Source organism: Choristoneura fumiferana, chromosome Z (genome assembly GCF_025370935.1).
Source record: "Choristoneura fumiferana chromosome Z, NRCan_CFum_1, whole genome shotgun sequence".
In the NCBI taxonomy this organism is placed as follows: domain Eukaryota; kingdom Metazoa; phylum Arthropoda; class Insecta; order Lepidoptera; family Tortricidae; genus Choristoneura; species Choristoneura fumiferana.
The window spans coordinates 29,179,237-29,202,485 of NC_133472.1; the positions used below are offsets into that span (position 1 = coordinate 29,179,237).

The following is a 23,249-nucleotide window of genomic DNA, read 5'->3' on the forward strand; positions in this document are numbered from 1 at the left end:
GCACTAGGGAAGGATTTTTAGAACACTCAACTTTGTTTGTTGCTTTGTCTGTTGGGTTCTCTGAAACTACTGAGCTAATTTAAATAATTATTTTACCAATAAATAGCTACACTACCCCTGATTGACAAGGACTCTTTTTTTTAAATAAGTGAATTCAATTCGGGCAGATTTTAAAAATTCTTTCAGTAAGAGAAAGCTGCAATGTGTCTCTCATCGACAAATAAGAATATTAAAATAGATCATAACAGTAATTCACGTCCCGCGGGAACTTTACAATTTTTTAGGTACGTGATAAGAGATAAATAGATATTTGTTCGCGCGTTTAACGAAATTCTTCCTGTGTGGGGGTGAAATAGGGGATGAAAGTTTATATGAAGGTCGTCATTGTCGAAGATAAATCGATGGTTCTTTATGAAACTGGGCATTTGGGCACTTATAAAAAATAAATAGATATTTGTTCCAGCGTTTTTGAAAATTTAACCTGTGAGGGGATGAAATAGGGGATGAAAGTTTAAATGGAACGTTGTCATTATCACAGATAAACCGATGAATCTTTGTTTAGGTATTCGATAAGAACAAAAAAAAAACCGATTAAATTCGACTCGGACTCGCGCATCAAGGGTTCCGTACGTAGGGTATTTATGAATATCCAGTGTAAGCAGAGCCTTTTCTAAGCTCATAAGCAAAATGCACGCAATGTGGGGTCATTTTAGATGGCTTATTGACATAGACAGTCAGACATATAAAATTATGATTTTTCAGATTTTTCTTATTTATTTTGTTCAAAGGAGAAAAAAATTTGCTATAAGAGCTACCTTTAGACAAAATTTCAAGTTTCTAGGACAGCTGAAAGTACCCTATAACTTTTTCTGTAAAGGCGATTTGTATGGACCTTTTTAATGACTGTAGCTCTTGATTGCGTTGACTTAGAAGTTCGATTTTTTCACGGCTATTGACCTGAGTTTAGGGTTTTAATTTCAACTCGATACATGTATCACCGCGCGTTTACGGGATAAAAGGTCTTGACAGACAGACGGACGGACGGACAGCAAAGTGATCCTATAAGGGTTCCATTTTTTTCCTTTTGAGGTACGGAACCCTAAAAAAACATTGTTCTGGCTCTTTTCACATTTCGTCATTTTTCATACTTGAAAATATGGGGATGAAAGTTCGTAAGGAATTCCAAACAAATTTACTATGTATATTCATCGGAAATATGTGTAGCTTTGCTTCCTACCCTCCTAACTTACAATAAAGGACGTAAGAGTTCACTATGAAGAATTAGTCCTTTCGTGTTGGTGTAATGAAAAAGAGACATTATCGAATAGTTGGTTTCAATTAAATTTATAACACTTAAAGCCTGTTTCACCGCTCATTGATGTTTTAAGTGATAGATATCTATGATGCCATCTCTGTTTGTTTTGTCCGAATAAACAGACACGGCATCACATTTTATCTGTCACATAATGTTTATCATTGAATGGTGGAATAGAGCCTTAGTACGCACTGCTGAATTTAGTTGTTATTTATTTTCGGTTAAGTTGTATTTGTACAACCAATAAAAACTAATATACACCTAGGTGTAAAGTACAAATATAAATCATATAAAATATGAAAAAGTGAAATACGTTGTTATGTTAAATAAGTATGTACTTAGGTAGGTACCTACTTTATATTAGATTAGGAGAGTAGGGCATGCTACATATTAGTTTAGGTACTCTGAAATCAGCTACACCGACAGAATACTTGCTACTGGTTGAGTGATAAATATGGATTCATATGAGCCTTTGTTATTACTTACGTAGAGTTTTGATGCCTACGTACAGATCCAAGTATGTACCAACCTACCTACATAACAAAACTTTAGCTCTGCTTAAAAAGTCAAAGTTCAAAATGCATCTCCGTCTCCGGCATTTATTAGGCAATACTCGTACACTCCTCAGTCAAACATAACTAATGTACCTACCTACTAACTTAAGCAAGTATCTACATCCACTTTCATTCAATATCTAGTTACCTGTAATAATGCCTTAGATATACCTAAGGCATTAAGAGGCAATTTCGTCAATTCAGGTTTTATTAAACCGCGATGAGACCAGGAATGGAACTAATAGTGACTTCCTAGACAGTTTACTCGTGAGTCTACTCGTGACCACGCGGCCACTGCATGTGGTCAAAACGTCCAGGTAAATCTTACTAGCGTGAAAAATCCTGTGTTTAATATTTAACTATCAGTTTTTTCATATCATATAATTTTTCATATTTCATATCATTTTTCAATCCTATTCTCTCTACGTTTTTATGGGTAGGTACATTAATATGTAGTTATGTATGTTTGTAAACTCTTTATTGTGCAAAAGAAAATGATCAAAATATAATTGAAAAACTTTGACATTCTTGTATAAAGGCGGACTTATCCCTTTAAGGGATTTCTACCAGTCAACCTTTGAGTGGATGAGAGGAGCAATCCGTTAGGGTTCGACCAAGATTGAGTTTAATAGTTAAAATAGTGGAAGCTACTATACAAGTGCTTTAAACAATATAATACATAAACTACTATATAACTAAATAAACTACTATATATGTAACCATAATACATATAATATATAAGCATATTAAACAAAGGAATGTTCTCAAATATTTAAGGAGAAGGTGTAAGCCACATCCTTTTCAAGCCTTCCCTGAAAGATCCCACGGTGGGAGATTGCCTGATGAAGGTCGGTAGCCGATTCCACAGCCTGGCAGATTGCACTGTAAAGGATTTAGAGTATGTTTTGGATGAGGTACGAGTAGAAGGACAGGCTAAAATGAGATTCGTAAAACCCGCCATTTTTACAAACCCTACACATTCAGCTGTCAAATAGTTTTTTTTAGGGCTGCCAGCACTAAAATACAAAAATGGCGACAAATATAATCTTGCGTCCTTTTTGGTACACCCGAATTCACCCGATAGTACCTTTTGCCTAGTGATAGTGATAAAGATAAAAATAAACAAATGATAGTTCGGCTGGTTCGTACATTTCGTGCGTGGGGGGTGACATTATTTACCGGACGTACAATATCGACATGATATTTTGTGACACGCCAATAGAAACTCTTGTCAGTTTGACACCAGCAGCCAGGGCTTTAAATACCGTTAAAAAGTGGTAACGTTACCAACTGTCAAACCGATTTAACGTTAAATGATAATTAACGTTAAACGATTTACCGTTACTTATACAACTTTTTACCGGTATAAAAAATGGTAACGTTATCAGCTATTCATTAAATTAACGTTAATTCAAAAGTATCGTTAAATCGTTTTAACGGTATTTATATTACTATTTACCGGTAAGTTTGGGTAACGTTAAATGGCCGATTATCCTCATTTATCGAGCGAGTATGCGCTAAATTGGCAACACTCGGTAGCATAGCAAAAATTACCGATAGTGTTACTTCGGTATCGTTATAATAATGTGAATTGGGTAACATTAACAAGCCCTACAATGTAAAGTAAATTTACCGGTAAAAATAACGGTAATTAGGTAACGTAAAATAATGTTAAGTTATCAATTAACGTTAAATTTTAATACCGGTACTAGGTATTTTTATGATTTTTACCGTTATTTAACGTTACTTATAGTGTGAATTTGGTAACGTTAACAAGCCGTGCCAGCAGCAGCAAGGCTACGGGAAACAATAATGTACAACTCGGAATGTACGCGCAATAATGTACGACATGATAATCCGAAGCATTATTGCTTCCGATTATCATGCCGTACATTATCATGGTCGCGCATTATCAGGGCGTACAAAATATTGCACGCGCTGTAATGTACGTAGTGATAATGTACGACGTGATAATCTGTGAATCTAATCGATTCGAATGAATAGACATTTTTCGCCGCGGATCGAGCGAGCGCAGCGAGTGAGATCGATATAGTCGGAGCAGAACCGACCCGGCCGGGTTAGGTTGAAGGGAGAGGGCGTGCGAGCGAGGCGGTAGCCTTGCTCGCCACTCTCGCCCTTCGTTAGGTTTTTTTTTTCAATCACGGAAATCGTAAGGCATGATAATCGGAAGACATAATGCTTTGGATTATAACGTCGTACATTATTGGTTCCCTGCTAGTTCGGTACGGGGTGATAATGCACGACATGATAATTCGTGCACATAATCACGGATTATCAGGCCGTGCATTATTAAGCGTGCATTAACAAGTCGTACATTAACTACACCCAAGGCTACTACGAAACTCGAAACTCGAAGTTCGTATCGGACCGTACCGCCCCTCTCGCTCTCGTATTAAATAGTATAAGTGTCAGCCACAGAGTACTTTATACATATACTGGTAATACAGTTACAAATTCCCCCGCGTTGTGAGAATACCGGCAGGCAGAAGAATTAAATTAGATCGAGTTTATAGGAAGGACGTGCGTCGGTCCTGCGCCCAGTTGGTTAAAATTTCTACCCTCTATTGATTCATTGCACCTGTGAAAAACGCAAGTTGTGACTAGTGTAACATTAGCTACGAAATAAATATACAAACGTGCATTTAAAATGCGAGCGCGTTTCTTATGTTAATGGCAACGAACATGATTTCGTTTGTAATAATTATAACCTTAATAAGCGTATCACTGTGTCAAATTCGATCGGATGATTTAGTTTTACAATATGCAGCAGTTATCTTTAGGCACGGCGACAGGACTCCCGTAGAGCCGTATCCCACCGACCCGTATAAAAATGAATCCATGTGGCCTGTGAAGTTCGGTCAGCTTACTAATACCGGCAAAAAACAGCATTACGCATTAGGAAAATGGCTCAGAGAACGATATAGGGTAACTTGTTTCCTGCGTTAGTTTTTACACAAACTCATTATCAGCTGCTTTTTGAATATTATTTACTTTATCTTTTCAGCACATGATATCTGAAGAATACGATCCAACCCAGATTCATGTCAGGTCAACTGATGTAGACCGCACATTGATGTCAGTGGAAGCTAATTTAGCAGGTAAAAAATGTTTTATTTTGTTACTTCTAGTTATTATTGTTTCCACATTTTCCTGCACGTTGTTGTTTAAGGATAAAACTTTGTAGAATAATATAAGTAAATAGTTTTATAGGCTGTGACATAGTTAATTAAGAATCATGAAAATAAAGGTGAATTGTCCTTTCAGATGTTGAAAATGAGTTAATGATATTGTGGCTAGTCCACTGAGTTGAGGAAAGTCCTTGCATTACAAAGTTACAATTTATAACAGTTAATGTGAAAAGTCACTGTACAGTCAAGGTCATAAATAATATATACAGACTAGAAAAGTTTTAAAGTGCTGGTAAAAGTGGTCACGAATGCCCACAACCCTAATAAACTTGTGACAATACACTTATGGTCATACTTTCGGGGCACGGATGATTGATTGAGTTAAAAAACAGAGTGCACTCTAACTGGTTTCTACCTAATGAATAATTAATCAATTAGAAAAAAAAACCATGATATTTAAAACATAAAAAAACGTAAGATGAAATAATACTAATCAAATTAAATTTAATAAATTGAAGTTAGTGTGCTTGTTACAAGGCAATGAAGTAGAACTGCGATGGCAAACACATCATGCAACAATTGATTTCTTCAAGAAATCTAAATATGCACCTATTACAACTGCCGACATAGAAAGATCATTCAGTGGGTTAAAATGGATATTTACAACTAGATGCCGCTGCTTAACTGTTCCAAATTTAGAAAAGAAATTATAATTCATTTTGTAAATCATATCAACTACTAAATTTACTGCAGGTAATTAATTGAGGTTTTTTATCATTATCTCATAACATAAGACTTGGTACTAAACCTAAATTAAGGTAATTAATCATTAGGCATAATATGATGTTTTGTCGGAATAACCTATGTATTAATGTCTACTCTTTAGCAAATTGTTCATGCCCTGAAAGCCCCAGGGTATGCTTATGGTCTATTGAGATTGATAGGCCAATGTCTAGATGTGCAATACACCAATTGTATGGTAAGTTGTGTTAAGATTTATAAATATAGATATTTTGGCAACATTGGCATATTTGTGACTTTACTTATTTTACAATGAATATAAGCGGGTTGGAGACTAGGACAATCCACCACCATCACTACTATCAGTTTAGTTGTAGCACTGCCTTGTGCTTAAACTATAGGATGTCTGTTTTTGAAAGATTTTGTAACTAATCTTGTGGTTATAAAAGAAGTTATAAAATAAAAATGATTTTTTAGCTAATAAATTAGGTTCATACCATGGTAGTAAATCTGCACATGTTCGAAATCAGTCTAATAAGACTCATAAGTACCTCAATATCTTTAAAAGAAAGCTATCAATTTTATTATTTTTAGGTTTATTCCCGCCTGTTGGTAATTCTATTTGGGACAACCAGCTCCAATGGCAGCCTATTCCAGTCCACACTATGCCTACCAACAGAGACGAAGTCCTAGCTATGCAAAGAAAATGTCCGGCCTATGATATTGCTCTTGAAGAATTACAGGAGTCTAAGGAGTACACTGACAGACTATCACAATATCAAGGTTTAATGGAGTATGTTATATTGATTGGCTTTATTCCTCATTTTGACCTTTATCCTTGTGAAGCACAATTTTTTCCACCAAGAAAACATGCACTAGTTGAAATAAAGTTCATTTCTCTATTATGCTAGAAAAAAAAAACCAATAGAAAATCAACTAAATCTGAACAAGTCTGTGTCAGCAGTAGCCATTCTTGTTTGTGAATTCAAAACTTGAAAACCATTATTCAATCCTTATGTAGACTTTGTATCATTGTAAGGGGCCACAAAGTATATCACACTAATTTTGACCTTTTCTTAGTCCAACATGGAATAACTAAACTTACTATAGGGATATCTCTCTTTCAAGATATATTTTTTATTATTTTTATGTAACATGGCATGGTAATAGTTGTGTAATCCAAGTATTCTGTCTTTTCAGTTATTTGACTGCATATACTGGTGCTAAAATAAAAGATTATAATGATATTTCTTATGTGTATAACACTTTGTATATTGAAACATTATACAACTTCACATTACCAAACTGGACACGCACAGTGTACCCTGATAAAATGAGAGAGCCATCCTGTTATAGGTAAGAAATATGATACAATGATAACTGTTTATGTTCCTCTTATTGTGCTTAACTTAAAATCATACAATGCTATAAATTTGAGAGTGATCACTTTCAATTCAGTGTCAGATTGCCATTTATGAATAATTGTTCCAATGATCTCAATGTAAAGTTTGTTTATCTTTCAGTTTTAGAACTGCAACAATGACACCATTATTAGCACGCCTGAAAGTTGGTCCGCTGATACAAGAAATAGTGACAAAAATGGCGAACACAACACTGACTTATCCTGCTGGCTATTCCAATGCTGTTAAACTGTCAATATACAGCGCCCACGATATTACTGTCGCGAATGTACTTCACGCCCTTGGCATGTTTGATGGCAATTGCCCTGTCTACACAGCTACTATTCTTTTCGAGCTACTCTACTGTAAGTAATATTAGTAAAGGATTCACGATATTCATCAGATACGATATTGTTCAGATGCGGTTTTGGACTGATTCAATAATTATCAGTTACTTATTATAACTAGGTTCATTTATATTACCAGGTGAGTTCTATCGATCAGACACCACAGGCCTTATTGTCTAACACACTTGGAATAACAATCGCTTTCCCACTTCTTTCTATCACACGGGATAAGATGAGGGTAGAAAGAGATGTTGAATATGATAACCAACGTCAGCGCGTTACAGTCCCAGTTTATTGCCAGTTTTTTTGTCAATTTTTTTGTAAGAATCAAACAGGAAACTTAATTTGATGAGAAAAAAATCTGATAAAGAAAACGCATCTGGTAAATAAATGGTCTGACGATTAATTATCCTGTTTAATATAATGATAATAACTCTGCCCCAAGCTGCATCTGATCAAAAACTATGTGAAGAAAATCATGATAAGTATTTTTTCTAGCTTATTAGTTGTTTATTAGGGGGTTCCATACCTTAAAAGGAAGAAAAAGATTGTTGATTAGTGTTAACTGGCGGTTAGGTGTGATGCCGTCTCTATTTGTTTTGTTGGAATAGACGGAGACGGCATCACATTTAACCGTCGGTTAACGCTAATCAATGAGGGGCTGTTTCACCATCCATTGATTGGCGTTAACCGACGGTTAAATGTGATGCCGTCTCTATTTGTTTTGTTCGAATAGACTGAGACGGCATCATATTTAACCGTCGGTTACCGCTAATCAATGGATGGTGAAACAGCCCCTCATTGATTAGCGTTAACCGACGGTTAAATGTGATGCCGTCTCCGTCTATTCCAACAAAACAAAGAGAGACGGCATCACACCTAACCGCCAGTTAACACTAATCAACGGATGGTGAAACAGCCCCTTCGAGTTGCAAATTTTCTACTACCCTAGGACTTACCAGCAAGATTTCCATAACATTTTTTACTTTCTGTTATAGCTCAAAATACCGCAGAACATTTTGTAAGGATCTCCTACAGAAATTTTACAGGAATCGCGGAACCATATGTACTCAGAATACCCTATTGCGGAGAAGTCTGCAGTTTTAATAGATTTGTCACTCTGTATGAAAATCTTCTTAATATCAACTGGGACTTTGAATGTGCCAAAAAGGTAATTATGTCGTGTCTGTGTGGTTACACAACAATAATCTTAGTAATTAAATTTTACGACTATTTATTGTAACAATAACCTTGAGCCTTGCAATGTCGCGAAATCGCTAAATGCTTTAAGCGATTAGCACGCGAAGATTTAAAACCAGTTAGCAATTGGATATGGTTGATAAACATTGTAGTATTTGTAGTTGAGGAACTAGAAAAAGGTCCCTGGGCCAAAGCAATATTTGAAATAGAAAAAGAAAAAAAACGTTTATATTGTGCATACAATAGCAACCTTGACACGAGGCGTTCTTTTCCTTCGTAAATAAAAACATTTTTCCATTTGTACATTATTGAATATTAAGTTAGAATATTTTGATATGCATTATCATCGGCTTTTTAATTATTTTAGCACATGATTGTGTTTCCATTAAAATATCATCCATCCACAATTTATACAACCAATTTTTATAATTTCAGAATATCCCAATCCTTGGAATGTCGATGCTGTACAGTGTGGGTATATTGGCTGCTTTGTTCGTCGCTCATAAAATTATCTTCAACAGGCTGCCGCGTAACAGGTAGTACCCAAAGGTCAATAGTAGATTTCACAACAAGAGCATAAAATGAGCCATTTTATCCAAGACGTTATAGATACCTCGAGGAGAAAATAGGTTTAATGCTCGAGTTTTACACTCGCTTTTCACTTCGATTGCATGGAATGAAATAGCAACAGTGGAAACAATTGTTCACTTACTGTGTACCTTTTATTTTTCATGCATTACTTTTACTATATACCTATACTAAAAACTGGAATTCAAGACCAAAAAATCTACGACAGATATGCCACTGTTAAATCTCTCAATGTCACTTTGTCACTGTCAAATAAACTTTTCAGGTTTCGCCAACCTTTTTTAACAGTGATTACAAAATTCTATATTGCTCTCGTGTCTGACATTTTTTAATGCGCAAGTTGTCTCCGCGTGTTGTCGGGAATTTTGCTATCAAGTTGCAAAAACTACAATCACCGTACAACGTGAAGACGAAGAATATATTTATCTAATTTAACTGACATTGGCCTAAGCCTTAAGGCCGCCATTGAAGGGAATAATAATAACATTTTTTAATATGATTCCTTGTATTGTTATTAAATAAGGATTTTGTGAAAAAAAAATATTTACTTAGTAACTTATTTTCAACTCTCAACTACTTAACATTGAGACAATTTTATTCTAAGGAACATAAACAGGATAATGTTGCGTGTTTCTACCACAGTGTAGTCCTGAATATTTATTTTATTCCGTTTTTTCGTATTTGTTGTTATGGCCGCAACAGAATACATTATCTGTGAAAATTTAAAAACTGCCATGGTTTATGTTATGAGATACAGTACAGCCTAATGACAGACGGACAACTGAGTCTTAGTAATAGGCCTCATATTAAATCACAGGAAAGGAATTTGAAAAGGTTAAATATTTTTTTTTTAACAGTTAACCACCATATTTAGCCACCATAAACCTCATAAAGCGCGCTACACACTATTACTCTGCAGTTTTGTTGATTAGCTAAATGTATGTAAAAAATTAAATCAAATATTAGTTTGATTTTATCGTAATTGTAAATTATTGCACCAAATGTTATGAATACCTGAAGAAATACAAGCACAATAGCAGTTTTTCAACCAAAACTTACGAAATAATTAAGTTTTCATTCAGGCGTCTAGTATTTATGTAAAAGTAAGTAAACAAAATTACTTCTTTAAATTATAGAATCGAAATTACTAATAAAAAGAATATTCTATCGTGTGTTTTAAAAAAAAAGGAATGTACAATAGGTACACACATTTTATTTCAGTGGCAACATTGTCGTAGATTTTTTGGTCTTGAATTCCAGTTTTAAGTATAATTCTTATTTTTTAGTTTTATTGATTTATTTTTGATTGATTTGATTGATTTTTAACACTGATAGATAAATTAAAAAATATTTTAAAAAGTATATGTAGGATAAGGTTCTATTAGTAGCTTAGAAATCAAATGGGTTGACTGTACCTATGTGACCTATCCTATTTCGCTAATGTGGTTGGGCAAAAGGGATGCATTAGGAATTATATTAGTTTCAGTATTAGTTTTCCATTTGGTATGATTTCGGGCAACAGAATCCACGTTAAGACCTATATGCATGTCTATAATTCTATTCACAAAGTTGCATATTAATCCGGCACGTTGTTTTTAAGTATGTACCAGCAGTCCGCTGCAATTGAGTTACTCGCATCTTGGCAGTAATTATAGTACATTGTGCATTAAGGGGCGTAAGAAGGGGATTACTAGCGAGAGTATATTAGAAGCCAGACGCCGCTGGAGGCGGAGGGCTTTTAATGACCCGAGCTTGTAATCCCCTTACGACCCGTGATACACACAATGATTTTCATCAAATTGCAAGGAAAAAAATACAAAAAATTAAATTATTTTGTGTCCAAACACTTCACAGCTCAGAAAAATCAAGACGCTAAGAAAACAACTGAATAAAGTATGGCTATCCGCTAATACAGGGGACTATTACAAAATTCGAAAATCGAAGTTCGTATCTTACCGACCCTCTCACTCACTCTTGTATTCAATAATATTAGCGTCAGGAAAACGATATGAACTTCGATTTTAGAATTTCTTGGTAGTCCCCCTGATTAACACTTTTTTCGAGCCGTCAACCATAGAAAATATTAAGAACCGTGTTTAGTTAAAATTCGAATGATTATTCCCAGATTAGGCCAGATTATTCCAACATCCTTAAAAAATATTTATTCAATTTATTGCAAAACAATTTGATATAAATTTAAAATATAAAAATAACGATGTTTCATGAAGCGTGGCAAATTATTGGTGACTTGAAACCTGTTTGGTCTGAAATGACGTACCTACTAACTTTTTAAAACTAAAGTCATAACTCCCTTGGGGAGGAACACTATACGTAAATCCATAATTCCCGCGGGAACAATTGAGGCCATTGTCATTTAGTATACAGGCATGGAATAACGTCATTGACGAGCAAGTGCGATGAAATAGTAATTAAACTAGCCATAACCAACTTATTTAACAGTAATAACTGCGGTACAATTTTTTTTGGCCTCTTGTTTACTTAAAAAAGTAAATATACAAGTGAAATTTCTTAAATTTAATTTCGTTTATTTTATTATCGATTCTATTGAGGTACTAATTCAGTACATGTATATTGAGTGCATCAGGTTTATGTCTTTATAAATCACAAAACAGTGAGTTTTCCACGGAGCATGACGTCTCAAAAGAATCCGTGTATAATATCCACTGCAGTGTCGCGCTTCGATTTTGTTTCAAACGGCAGAACTCACCGCGCCGTTTGTCTTGATAGTGTCATTTTTGTTTCAGATTAAACATAATGTATTCAAATGTTAATACTGACACTAAGATTCCGGACAAAATTACCGAGGCCCAGAAGAAATAATATTGAAAAAGAAAAGGGGAAAAGGACAGCGAAAAACATTTTGACTAATTCTGACAACATAAAATATCTGACTGTGCATGTGCATTGCTGTTTAGATGTTGTATAGACTAGTAGGTATAAATGTTGATTGTGACCATTGCTACTGCGATTAAAATTATTTTAATTACTAAACTTACTTCTCCTTTATTTAGACAATACTTGAGTAAGTACATCAATGGCTTTTAGACATGTTTTATCCGAACACGTTTTAGTTGACATTAACGATTTTTGTACAGTTACTTTTTCTTGACTTTCATTCTTTCTTCATAGTAATATTGATAATAATTCTTATAGAAATAACTACTTATTAGTAGTAAGTACTTACCTGGGCGACCGAGCTCACCTCGGGCTAAACTCTATAACCAACGTTATCCTAGAGATAGACCAAGCTAGATGGATTTTTTTATCCCCGAAAACCCCTACATGCCAAACTTCATCGAAATCGTTGGAGTCGTAACCGAGATCCCCGAAATATGTATACAAGAATTGCTCGTTTAAAGGTATTCGATAGATAGATATACTGAGAAAACACAAAAATGGCGAGAAGAAAAATCTCGTCACGCGAGCCATTAAAAATACTGCCGCAACAGCTTAGTAAATTTATGATTGATGATGACGTGTTCCTGTTACCTTCACTAAGGAGCGGCCCCGTATTAAATGTATGAAGCGCCAAACTAAATTATGCTTATGTTAGTATTATGAGCATGTATTAGTTGGACTATTATATTGAAAGTAGCATAGGCAGTTCTCACCGCCGGCGAGGAAACGATTGGCTATCGACTATTTTCTCGCTCAAGAAACGAACAAAAGATATAAGATCCTGTGTGAGTAAAAGAGACATATATATTAATAGTTGATCGCTGGCGGTTTACACTGCCGGCGAGAACTCACTCTTACGTCTTGTCGCAGCGACAAGAGCTATAAAACTCGCTGAGCTATAAAACTAGCTCAGCGCTGTTAGCTTGGCGGTCGCCCGGCTCGAGCGAGTGGAGCAAGTAATCGCCCGTCGTGCTCGAACACTCGCTTTTCACTGCTCGCCCACTCGTTTCTAGTCTCTGCTCGCTTCTCGCTCATCGTCGGCGGTGGGACAAGTGCCTTATACCTGCGACTCCGTCCGCGTAGAAATTGTTAAACCCGCGGGAATTAAGTAATTTTCCGGAATTAAAACTATCCCATGTCCTTCCCGGGACTCGAAGATATCTGTAGATATACCCAATCCCATCTAAATCGATTCAGCAGTTTAGACGTGAAGGTAACGCAAACATACATATTACAGTTGAAAGGTTTAGGACAGGTAATTTCTAAATTAAAACAATGCCAATTGGTGTCTTTAATATTGAAATTAAAATATGTAAACATTTATATTTCTGAATTGCAATACATTAGTCTAGTATGATAGATAGGTAAAAGGTTTAAAAACCTTGAATCTGCCAAATCTAGGAGTTGAAGTTTGTTTACATTGTGTCGATTACCTAAACCTTTCAAGTATAGTGTACTACTTATCATTAATCATTATATAACATCTTTTCCTGCTTAATTGCTGTGTTTGATACTAAATATTATCGCGAATATCTAAAATGGCTCAGTAGATACCTAAGCTAAGCGAAATTATAATGGTCACCGGCCACAATGATCGCTACGCTAGCCCTCCTTCGTTGACTTGCTCACTCGGAGACGAGTAGGTATAATATAGTCTTTTTTTTTTCATATATATTTTTTTTAATTTCAGACATTTATTCGAAGTGTTACCATTTCAGATTAACTATGCAGTCTTAAATCAAAGTACAGTCATCACATCAATTTGCTTTTAGTGGCGGCGTAATAGGGGCGGTCTACCAAGTGGGTGACAAAGACAACGTACTTCTTTGAGAGACGAGGGGGGGGGGGTGCCCTGTAGTAATCTGCCCCGGCCGCCAACCCATGCTACGCCGCCACTTTGTTTTTAATAATTCTATAATTAACCTAATTAACATGTTCATATGCTGTTATGCATTACCTACTATATCCGACTTTTTTTTAATAAATACATAATAATTTTGTCGTTATTTTGCAGGTTTTGTTACGGATGATACTTTTTTACTGTGCTTGCAGTGTCATCACATCCATAATATACAAGGTGTTCATTAAATAACTGAAAACCAGAAAGAGGTTTTCTCAGAATCGAGAAAGAAAGAGAGATTTATTTTGGCTCCATATGTACCAATAATAAAATAGATAAGACTATACTAAAAAAAGGAAATCAAGACCAAAAAATCTACGACAGATATGTCACTGTTAAATCTCTCAATATCACTTCTGTCACTGTCGAATAAACTTTTCCGGTTTCGCCAACCTTTTTAACAGTGATCACAAAATTCTACATTGCTCTCGTGTCTGACATTTTTTAATGCGCGTGGTTTCTGGAATTTTGCTATCAAGTTGCAAAAACTACAATCACCGTACAACGTGAAGAAGAAGAATATATTTATCTTTAATTTAACTGACATTGGCCTAAGCCTTAAGGCCGCCATTGAGGGGAACAATAATAACCTTTTTTAATATGATTCCTTGTATTGTTATTAAATAAGGATTTTGTGAAAAAAAATATATTTACTAACTTATTTTCAACTCTCGACTAACATTGAGACAATTTTATTCTAATGAACATAAACAGGATAAGGTTGCGTTGTTCTACCACAGTGTAGTCCTGAATATTTATTTTATTCCGTTTTTTCGTATTTGTTGTTATGGCCGCAACAGAAAAATTTCAACTGTCATGGTTTATGTTATGAGATACAGTACAGCCTAATGACAGACGGACAACGAGTCTTAGTAATAGGCCTCATATTAAATCACAGGAAAGGAATTTGAAAAGGCTAAATGTTTTTTTTTTAACAGTTAACCACCATATTTAGCCACCATAAACCCCATAAAGCGCGGTACACACTATTACTCTGCAGTTTTGTTGATTAGCTAAATGTATGTAAAAAAATAAATCAAATATTACTTTGATTTTATCTTAATTGTAAATTATTGCACCAAATGTTATGAACTAACCTAACCTAACGGTCGGTCATCGTTCATCCACCATTACCTCTCATATTTTGTTTTCTAGAATTTTTTCACCGTACAACAGCAAAAACTACTAGACACTGGTAAAATTGTCCTCCAATGGACAGAGCCATATTTTTTTTAAAGAAACAACAACAATTTAATTAGTTAGAAATGAAGTAGAATTACTGACTTAGCAAAACACACAAATACGAATAATGTATTGTGGGGTGTCTGAGGTTTTCATTTATTTAATTAACACCTTGCATAAACGTGCCACCAGATATCTAACATGACAATGCAAGTAAGTACCTACAGTTATCAAAAAATACCACCCATTAATTTTAAAAGGGAAGTTTAAGAATTGAGCTTTTGACAGAAACTTATGTGAATAAATTATTTAACAGTTTCTTAACGATTCCCGGTTAATTAACCGCAACCACGATGCGTTGCAACTGCATCGAAATATCGGGAGCTCAGCACGAGCGAGCACGGTAATCTCAATCACAATCTACATCCAGTAGCAAATTTTCTAATTCTAACACAGTAGGTAGTACTAGTAATGTTAAGCTGTTTGCCATTTAGGCAAAGCCATTTTTGAAATATATAAATCGTTTGTGTATATAATGGTACAGAACCGACATTGAATATCTTATTAATCCTAAATAAATAGACATCTCTCCAAATTCTTAATTATCTATAAGTAGGTTGTAGATGTACAAATATTTACGATTTTCAATCATTTTCTGGAAATGGGTAAGACTCACGAGCGTTTTGCCCGCCTGTTCCAGTGTGTTATGAATATTGACGCATACAATAATTATTTGCGTCAACTTCTGATACAAAGAGTTTCTCTTTGAAGTGAAGTATTCATCCAATATTAGTAGAAACGGGCTATCGTTCGTATGCATCAATAACACACTGGAACGGGCGGGCAAAACGATTGTGAGCCTTATCCAAATATGTATACTCTATTTATTAAACCAAGATACTACAATGAAGTTACATGTGTTACCTGTTTTTTACATCTCATAAAATATTTGCAATATTAATGTCGAAAACTGAAATCAGAGAGCAGCACTATTCGTATTATGATGGTCACATTATTTTTACATTTGACATTCATACTGTACACTAGTATCTTGGTTTAATAAATAAAGTATAGAAAATTATTTAATTATTATGATTAACTTTATGCCATGCATGACTAGAGTCTTTTAGTTCTGGAAAAGAACATCTCTTTGAAACCTCTTAAATAAAATATACTTAATACAATAATAACGAAGTAAAACAGCAGTGTTCTGGACGGAGACAAAAACGACTCCTTAGAGCGTCCATTCAAAGCCATAATAAAAAGATTTCATTACAATAAGACTAGTTTGAAATAAGCGTTTTATGTATCGAAAAGCTTTACTTTAAGGAAAATAGAAATTCAGTTTTTTGTCAATGCACATCAAAATTTAGAATATAATAGAGTTCTATAATAGTACTGTCTATGAAACTAGTGGGAACACACCAAAATAACACGCGTGTTAAACACTTACACTACTAAATGGGTTCCTGCAAAAAATAGGATATTGCCTGATATTGGAAGCGCTCCTAAGGCCTGTCACCCACAGAATTAACAATAACAGGAATATAAATAAATGTTATTTATATTTCCGTCGATAATTGATGTCCCCATTTTTTCACGTCTTTCTCGGTCAATGAATAGGTACACATTGCTTTGTGTTTTCATTTATTTTCGTTGACTACGGTATTCACCAATGAATAATGAACATTCCTTTTTTTAGACATAAACGCGGTCGTCTTTCGTTTGCGTGATATAATTATCTATTCCTCTTTTTATTTGTTGTGGTTTAACTACTCTTTGCTAAGTTTATGATATAAAATTGTTATGTGACAGATCTCAATGTCTTTAAAAAGATTTTATAAAGAGATATTTTGATACCAAATTATATTGACTTTTAGAAGACTGATATGCATTGACATATTTTATGATGTTGCGTGCGTATTCCCATAAAGATTCTTCATATATTTTTGTATGCAACTCATTCGTAGCTTAAAATATTTAAAACTAAATTAACTATAACGAAACAAAAACGAGATCGCAATTTCGAGGGTAATCCATCATTTACCAAAAATTGTTTCATCGATTATCGTTTCCCATAACACTATTCTCAGAATTTTGTTACCACTTGAAATCATTTATCGAACTACGTTACATCACTCATACAATGAGGGCTATCGTTTTTTGTCTCACTAGATGGCGCACTGTTGCGTGAGGTTTTTAAGTATGGCTTTCAAAGTCTGCTATTACGGGCGTGAAAACAAAGTTTAGATTAAAATCATATTTAATACACCTTAAAACCGTACCATAAAAATATCGAGCATGCCATAGTGTAGCGTAGTCCCGTTTTGTTCGAAAAAAAGGGAGGACAAAGGTTTCCGAAAGACAAAACTGTCTCAAATCACAGACATTCATTGCCCCGGAACGCATATTTGCCATAATTAATTTCAGATATTGCAAAATATTCACAAAATTATTCTAATTATAAATAAACCCGCATAGCTCACCCAAAAACTATGAGATTTGACATTTCGGAGACCTCACGCTACACTAGCGCCTCTAGCGGCGAATTCACACGCGATAGCCCTCATTGCTCGAATTACCTTTTACTTTGATCTTTTATATTTATCTTTTTTTTTGATCGAATTTAACTTCATCATTTTATTTGTATAACGACATAGTCGTTCATCGAATCGCCTTAACTATCATTTTGATTCACCGTAAGTTTCAGTTTCTAAAATTCTTATAACTCTTGATAATACATTTCTATGACAATACATTTCATCAAGACGCTCTAATTTGCATAGGTTTCCCGCTGGCAACTGGGGGCGCACCTCCCCGCGCCACAGCAGAACAAGTTGACAAGTTTAGGTCTATCAAGATTAATAGGTTAGATACTACGCGGAATAGCTTACGCTTCGCGGACCTCCATCGACTCTGTCACGTAGTTCACAGTAGTCTATTTTTTTAATTCTTATCTTTTAGCACATTAGAGACATGGGATAAATTTATGAATTTCGTTTTATCGATAAAACGGTACTGCGGTGAAGCATTGTTCGTGGCAATAATAACATATATTAGGACGTACCGTTTGTCAATCATGTTTCGATAATTTGATACTATTAATAAACTGACTATTCTATGACAAGTAAATTCGATGAATCGTTACGCTATGATTTAAGACAAATTCGAAACGATTTACGATGAAAAGTTGTTCAATTATGTAAAAACTAATGAATTCGTGGAATATTGTTCGATGAATTGAAAACCGACGTAACAAATTTCGGTACAATGATAGCTTCCCAATTTAAAGTACTGCTCGCTCAGTCAAATTTCAACCACAACTCAGTCTGTATTATTATCACTATTATCGAGATAAGCCTTGTCGTAAGAAATGCTTCGTATAAAAGCCGGCCTACTCGTAAAACCAGGGTCCACAAAACTCAACTGCAACGGCAGTGTCTACTGCTTGCTGCTAATCGACCTGTGCCCTTAGTGTAATTTTTCGGTTACAAAATACGTCTCTATCGCGTTCCGTTAAAATCTCAATTTATATGGAAACACGAAGAGTGCCTATAGCGGAACGTTTGCGATGTTCGTGTTTCCATACAAATTGAGATTTTGACGCGAACGCGATCGAGACGTATTTTGTAACCGAAAACTTACACTAAGGGCACTGACTTACATTTTACACAAAGTGCACGCTGACTATCGTTATCGTACAAAACTTTATTTTATCTCTTTTTACTTTTAAGTCTTGATTTGCACCCTACTTTTCATGTGATCTTCAATTGACATGTATACATGTTGGAACAGAATGCAATGCAGTTGGAAAAATATCGATTCTTTTAATTATGTATGAGTACCACTGCTGGGTATAGGCGTTCCCTTTTTTTTCACTCATCTGTAGCTTCGGCTCAAACGACCTAGGTACTTCGTTTTGGGATTAGCTTTAAGCGACTCCATTTTAACTGCCAATCTCTTTTATGCCCAGCGCCAACCGCTGCAGAAAATGCCTGATAATTTATTACATCTTAAGTCACGTATTAAGTCAACAACAACTCGCTTGGCTGGCTGCAATATGAAATATGACTGCTTCCTTGTCCCACAAGTTTAGTACGACATACTCGTAAATAGGTTTAGTGCTATTTAACCAAGATTAGATGCGTAATATGCTGCTGATTCAAACTTACTGTTTATTTGCTAATAAACTGTTATTTGGCATAAAAGGCTAAATAAAGCCTACGACTGAAAAAAATGACCATTAAAACATGAAAATTGCTGGTGGTTATTGGTAATACACAAAGGCTAGTATTTAACATTCATAGAATAAAATTAGCCCTTATTACGGTTAATTTTATTCTATGAATGTTGTACCACCAAAAAAAATAAACGATCGCTAAAATTAGAACCCCATTACAATGTTAATCACTAATGTTCACTTTGCGGAGTTCCCGTTCTGAGTAAGTTAGGTTCTCTGCGGTTTTACACAATCGTAACATAACTTATCATATATAAAAACTTTTTAACAAAAACATTAACATTTTTATTTAACCTTATTTTTAGGTAAGTACTAGTTTGAAGTCGGTGCCTCAGCACGAGCCAGGAGTGATAGAAGCCCATCAGGTAGACGACTATAGGCACAGTATAAAAAAACCCGGCCAAGAGCGTGTCGGACATGCCCGAAATAGGGTTCCGTAGCCACAACGAAAAAAAAAATATTTTTCTAAGGATTTCGTATTTTGTAGGGAATATTCCAAGTTTAGGTATATTTTATACCTTAGGCTGCTATTTACTCTTAAACTACTTATAATTCTCAAGAAAATTTAACCGTTATAGTTTTCCTTGTAAGTTTGGTATACTTACTTACTACTATCCTGAATTTTTAAAGTTGAATATTTTGCAAGCAAATCATTAAATCGAAAAATCGTTGTAGCAATGGTTTTAAAAGACCTATCCAACGATACCCCACACTACAAGGTTGGATGAGAAAAAAAAATATCCCCACTTTACGTCTATGGTACTGTAAAAAAATTTTTTTTTTGAGTTTTTTATTGTACCATTTTGTCGGCATAGTTTACATATATATTCGTGCAAAATTATAGCTTTCTAGTATTGATAGGCCCTGAGCGAAGCCGCGGACGGACAGACAGACAGACATGGCGAAACTATAAGGGTTCCGTTTTTGCCATTTTGGCTACGGAACCCTAAAAAGAAATTTCAAAATCGGACTAATCTGTAAAAAGTTATGCGTGGTCACCCATAAAACATATATACTTATACGCGTCGACATGACAACCTCCTCTAACATTAAGTTAACTTCAATATTGTAAGAAACAAACAAGCACGGAAATAAAGTATTATCTTTTCAAAAATCTAAAGTAATAAATGTGCCAACTTTTTTTTGTGTACTTATAATTGCAACTAAACTACGTGATATAAATATAATCGTGAGAAATAGAGGGTGCCACTTTCCAGCAGTGGGATTTAAATAGGTGTAGATAAACTTTTATTTACGAACCAAGTAGGCATAGGCACTGCATCGAAAGAATGGTATGTAGGGCAGACCCCTATTCAATAAAGGTTAAGTACAAGTGCTACAATTTACATAATTGTTAAGTTTCTCATACAAAAAAGTGTAAATTATATAGAATTGTAGCACTTGTAACTTAACCTTTATTAAATAGGGGCGTGATAAATCAACATTTACTGTTTTCCAATATTTCCATCTATCTTGCTGACTCTACGAAGAATTAGTCTTAAACAACTTTTGCCATTGTTACAGAAAGCTAATCAGGCTCAACACAATTAAAATTAAAAAGTTACAGATATGACTAGAACCTCCATAATGAGAATGGGGAATGTCTGAAAAATTTAGAATCACTTGAAACTTTTTCTATCAATAGGAATAACCTTTCTTATTAACAGAAAAAAATATCTGATTTTTAAGTAGCATCAATTAATTTAAAAAAATAAAAGAGTTTTCTTTACCGCCAAATTACGACAGTCCGGTCGGTTACGGGTTGTTCCAGTCCCGAATAATAGTACATTGTGACTTAAGGGCGGTAAATAAGGAACTACGAACGGCTTTAATGAGTCGATGTTCGTAATTCTAGTACCGCCCGTGCGACATACAATGTTTTTCATCACATTTGCGAGTAAATTTTTTATTTCTAAAAGAAAAAATATAATTGTTCCAAATATTGGCGATACCTTGGGCTGCGCTCTTGGCAGCGTCGCCCTCCCCCTCCCTCAGCATGTGCATGTGGTCCTGCAGCAGCGCGCGCACGGCGCAGCAGCTTCAGTACGGGCACGGAGTCATTTACCGACCTTGGGCTTCATGACAAGAAAATTTGTACGCGCAATGACTCATTTACCGACCACGGGCTTCATGACAAGCACATTAAGGTCGAGGGTTTTATTTGGGGGGTTGCAAGCAAGGTAGCCTGCATGTTATTACACTGTTTACGAGCAAGTGTGATGAAAAAAACATTAAAAAAAATTATAATGTATCTTTGACTCGATCGCTTTGACAGGTGACACTCTTTACCGGGCCGAATAATACTGACTTTGAAATACCGATCCTGTTTTTCATCTACACACACACCCATAGAAGCTCATGTCAGTTTCTATGGGCGTGTACATGAAAAACAGGGTCGGTATTTCCATGTTGGTATTATCCGACCCGGTAAAGAGACCTGACAAAACGATCGAGTCAAAGACACAAACTCTTTTTTAATGTTTTTTAATCTGGACTATGGAACAACCCGTAACCGGCTGGACTGTCGTAATTTGGCGGTAAAGAAAACTCTTTCATTTTTTAAATTAATTGATGCTGCTTAAAAAAAAACTGATATTTTTTTCTGTTAATTAGAAAGGTTATTCCTATCTTTAAAAAAAGTTTCAAGCGTTTCTAAAATATTCATCCATTCCCCATTAGTTTAACTAAGTACATATTTAAGGAGGAATTAATAATGTACACTTAACAAAATATACCTAGGTACAAATATTTTTATGCTTATTTAGTATTTTTAAATGGCCTTTTATTTATTGACTAGCCGTTGCTAGTTTTACACTAAAGATGCCTGTAGGTGTAGTAGTATGTATGCTAAAATATCTCAGATTGATATATGCACATATATTTAACAAGTTACCCTTATACAAATAAATAAACCAGCAGCAATACCTTCATTACAACAATGTTAAATGTAGACTGATCATTGAGAAAATACGTACCTACTAAATAGTACACATTTCCTCAAAAAGAAAGCAGAGCGAGAATGGTTTCGAGTTTTTGGGTATTCACATAGTATCAAACTGTCTACACTCGCAAGACTACGCTTGTTGGCATTACCAAGAAGACACAATGCTAAGCATTTGTGTAAGGGTTACATATTGAGATAAATCACAAGTTTACAACAATTTACGACACCAAACGCAATAAATAATGAGCATCACCCATAATACTGATCAACTAATTTATGTACATGGAAAATACTTGGGTCCATATATTTCCAAGATCATCATAGACAGTGGGGTCCTGGGGACACTTACCCGGTTCTCGCCCAAGCCCTCCAGGACAGAGACATCTCTTTCAAACTCCACTTCAGGTTTAGTGTTCTCGGCCGCGGAGTCTGATAAAGAAAGTTCATAATTTACAACACCTTTTTTACAAAACTGACCTTGAATGAGCATCGGAAGCTAAAACATGGGCTGTAAGCCTAGAAATAGGTATCATCGTACAGCCCGCATGGTCCATTAAAACAGATTGTATTTTGCCTCATCCTCTACGAGACTAGATAGTAGCGAAAGACTCACCTTCAATGGGCGATAGGAGCCAGAAGTGTTGCTCAAGCACCAGCTGCAAGCCCGGCGGCATCTTGTCGCGGCAATCGTTGTTGGCAGCTGACAGGATCTTGGCAGCATCCACAAGCAGCGAAGCGCGCCAGGAGTCAGCGTATATGAGCCGCATAGT

The 23,249-nt window shown here is 35.2% G+C and overlaps 2 protein-coding genes across 2 annotated transcripts; one reads left to right on the forward strand and one right to left on the reverse strand.

Moving 5' to 3' along the window:
- Nucleotides 1–2,288: 2,288 nt before the first annotated feature.
- On the reverse strand, nt 2,289–23,249 carry LOC141433695 (SPRY domain-containing SOCS box protein 3-like; the record flags this gene model as incomplete). The annotated part of the gene is given in 3 exon segments (XM_074095796.1): nt 2,289–2,751; nt 22,829–22,908; nt 23,093–23,249. Coding segments are annotated over 3 exon segments (318 nt in total), but the record flags the coding sequence as incomplete, so codon positions are not given.
- LOC141433675 (prostatic acid phosphatase-like) lies at nt 4,335–12,306 on the forward strand. Its single transcript, XM_074095779.1, has 8 exons — nt 4,335–4,815; nt 4,895–4,988; nt 6,354–6,552; nt 6,960–7,115; nt 7,283–7,524; nt 8,505–8,677; nt 9,142–9,242; nt 12,060–12,306. The coding sequence occupies exons 1-8, from the start codon at nt 4,555–4,557 to the stop codon at nt 12,133–12,135; spliced, it is 1,302 nt and encodes a 433-aa protein (XP_073951880.1). The 5' UTR covers nt 4,335–4,554; the 3' UTR covers nt 12,136–12,306.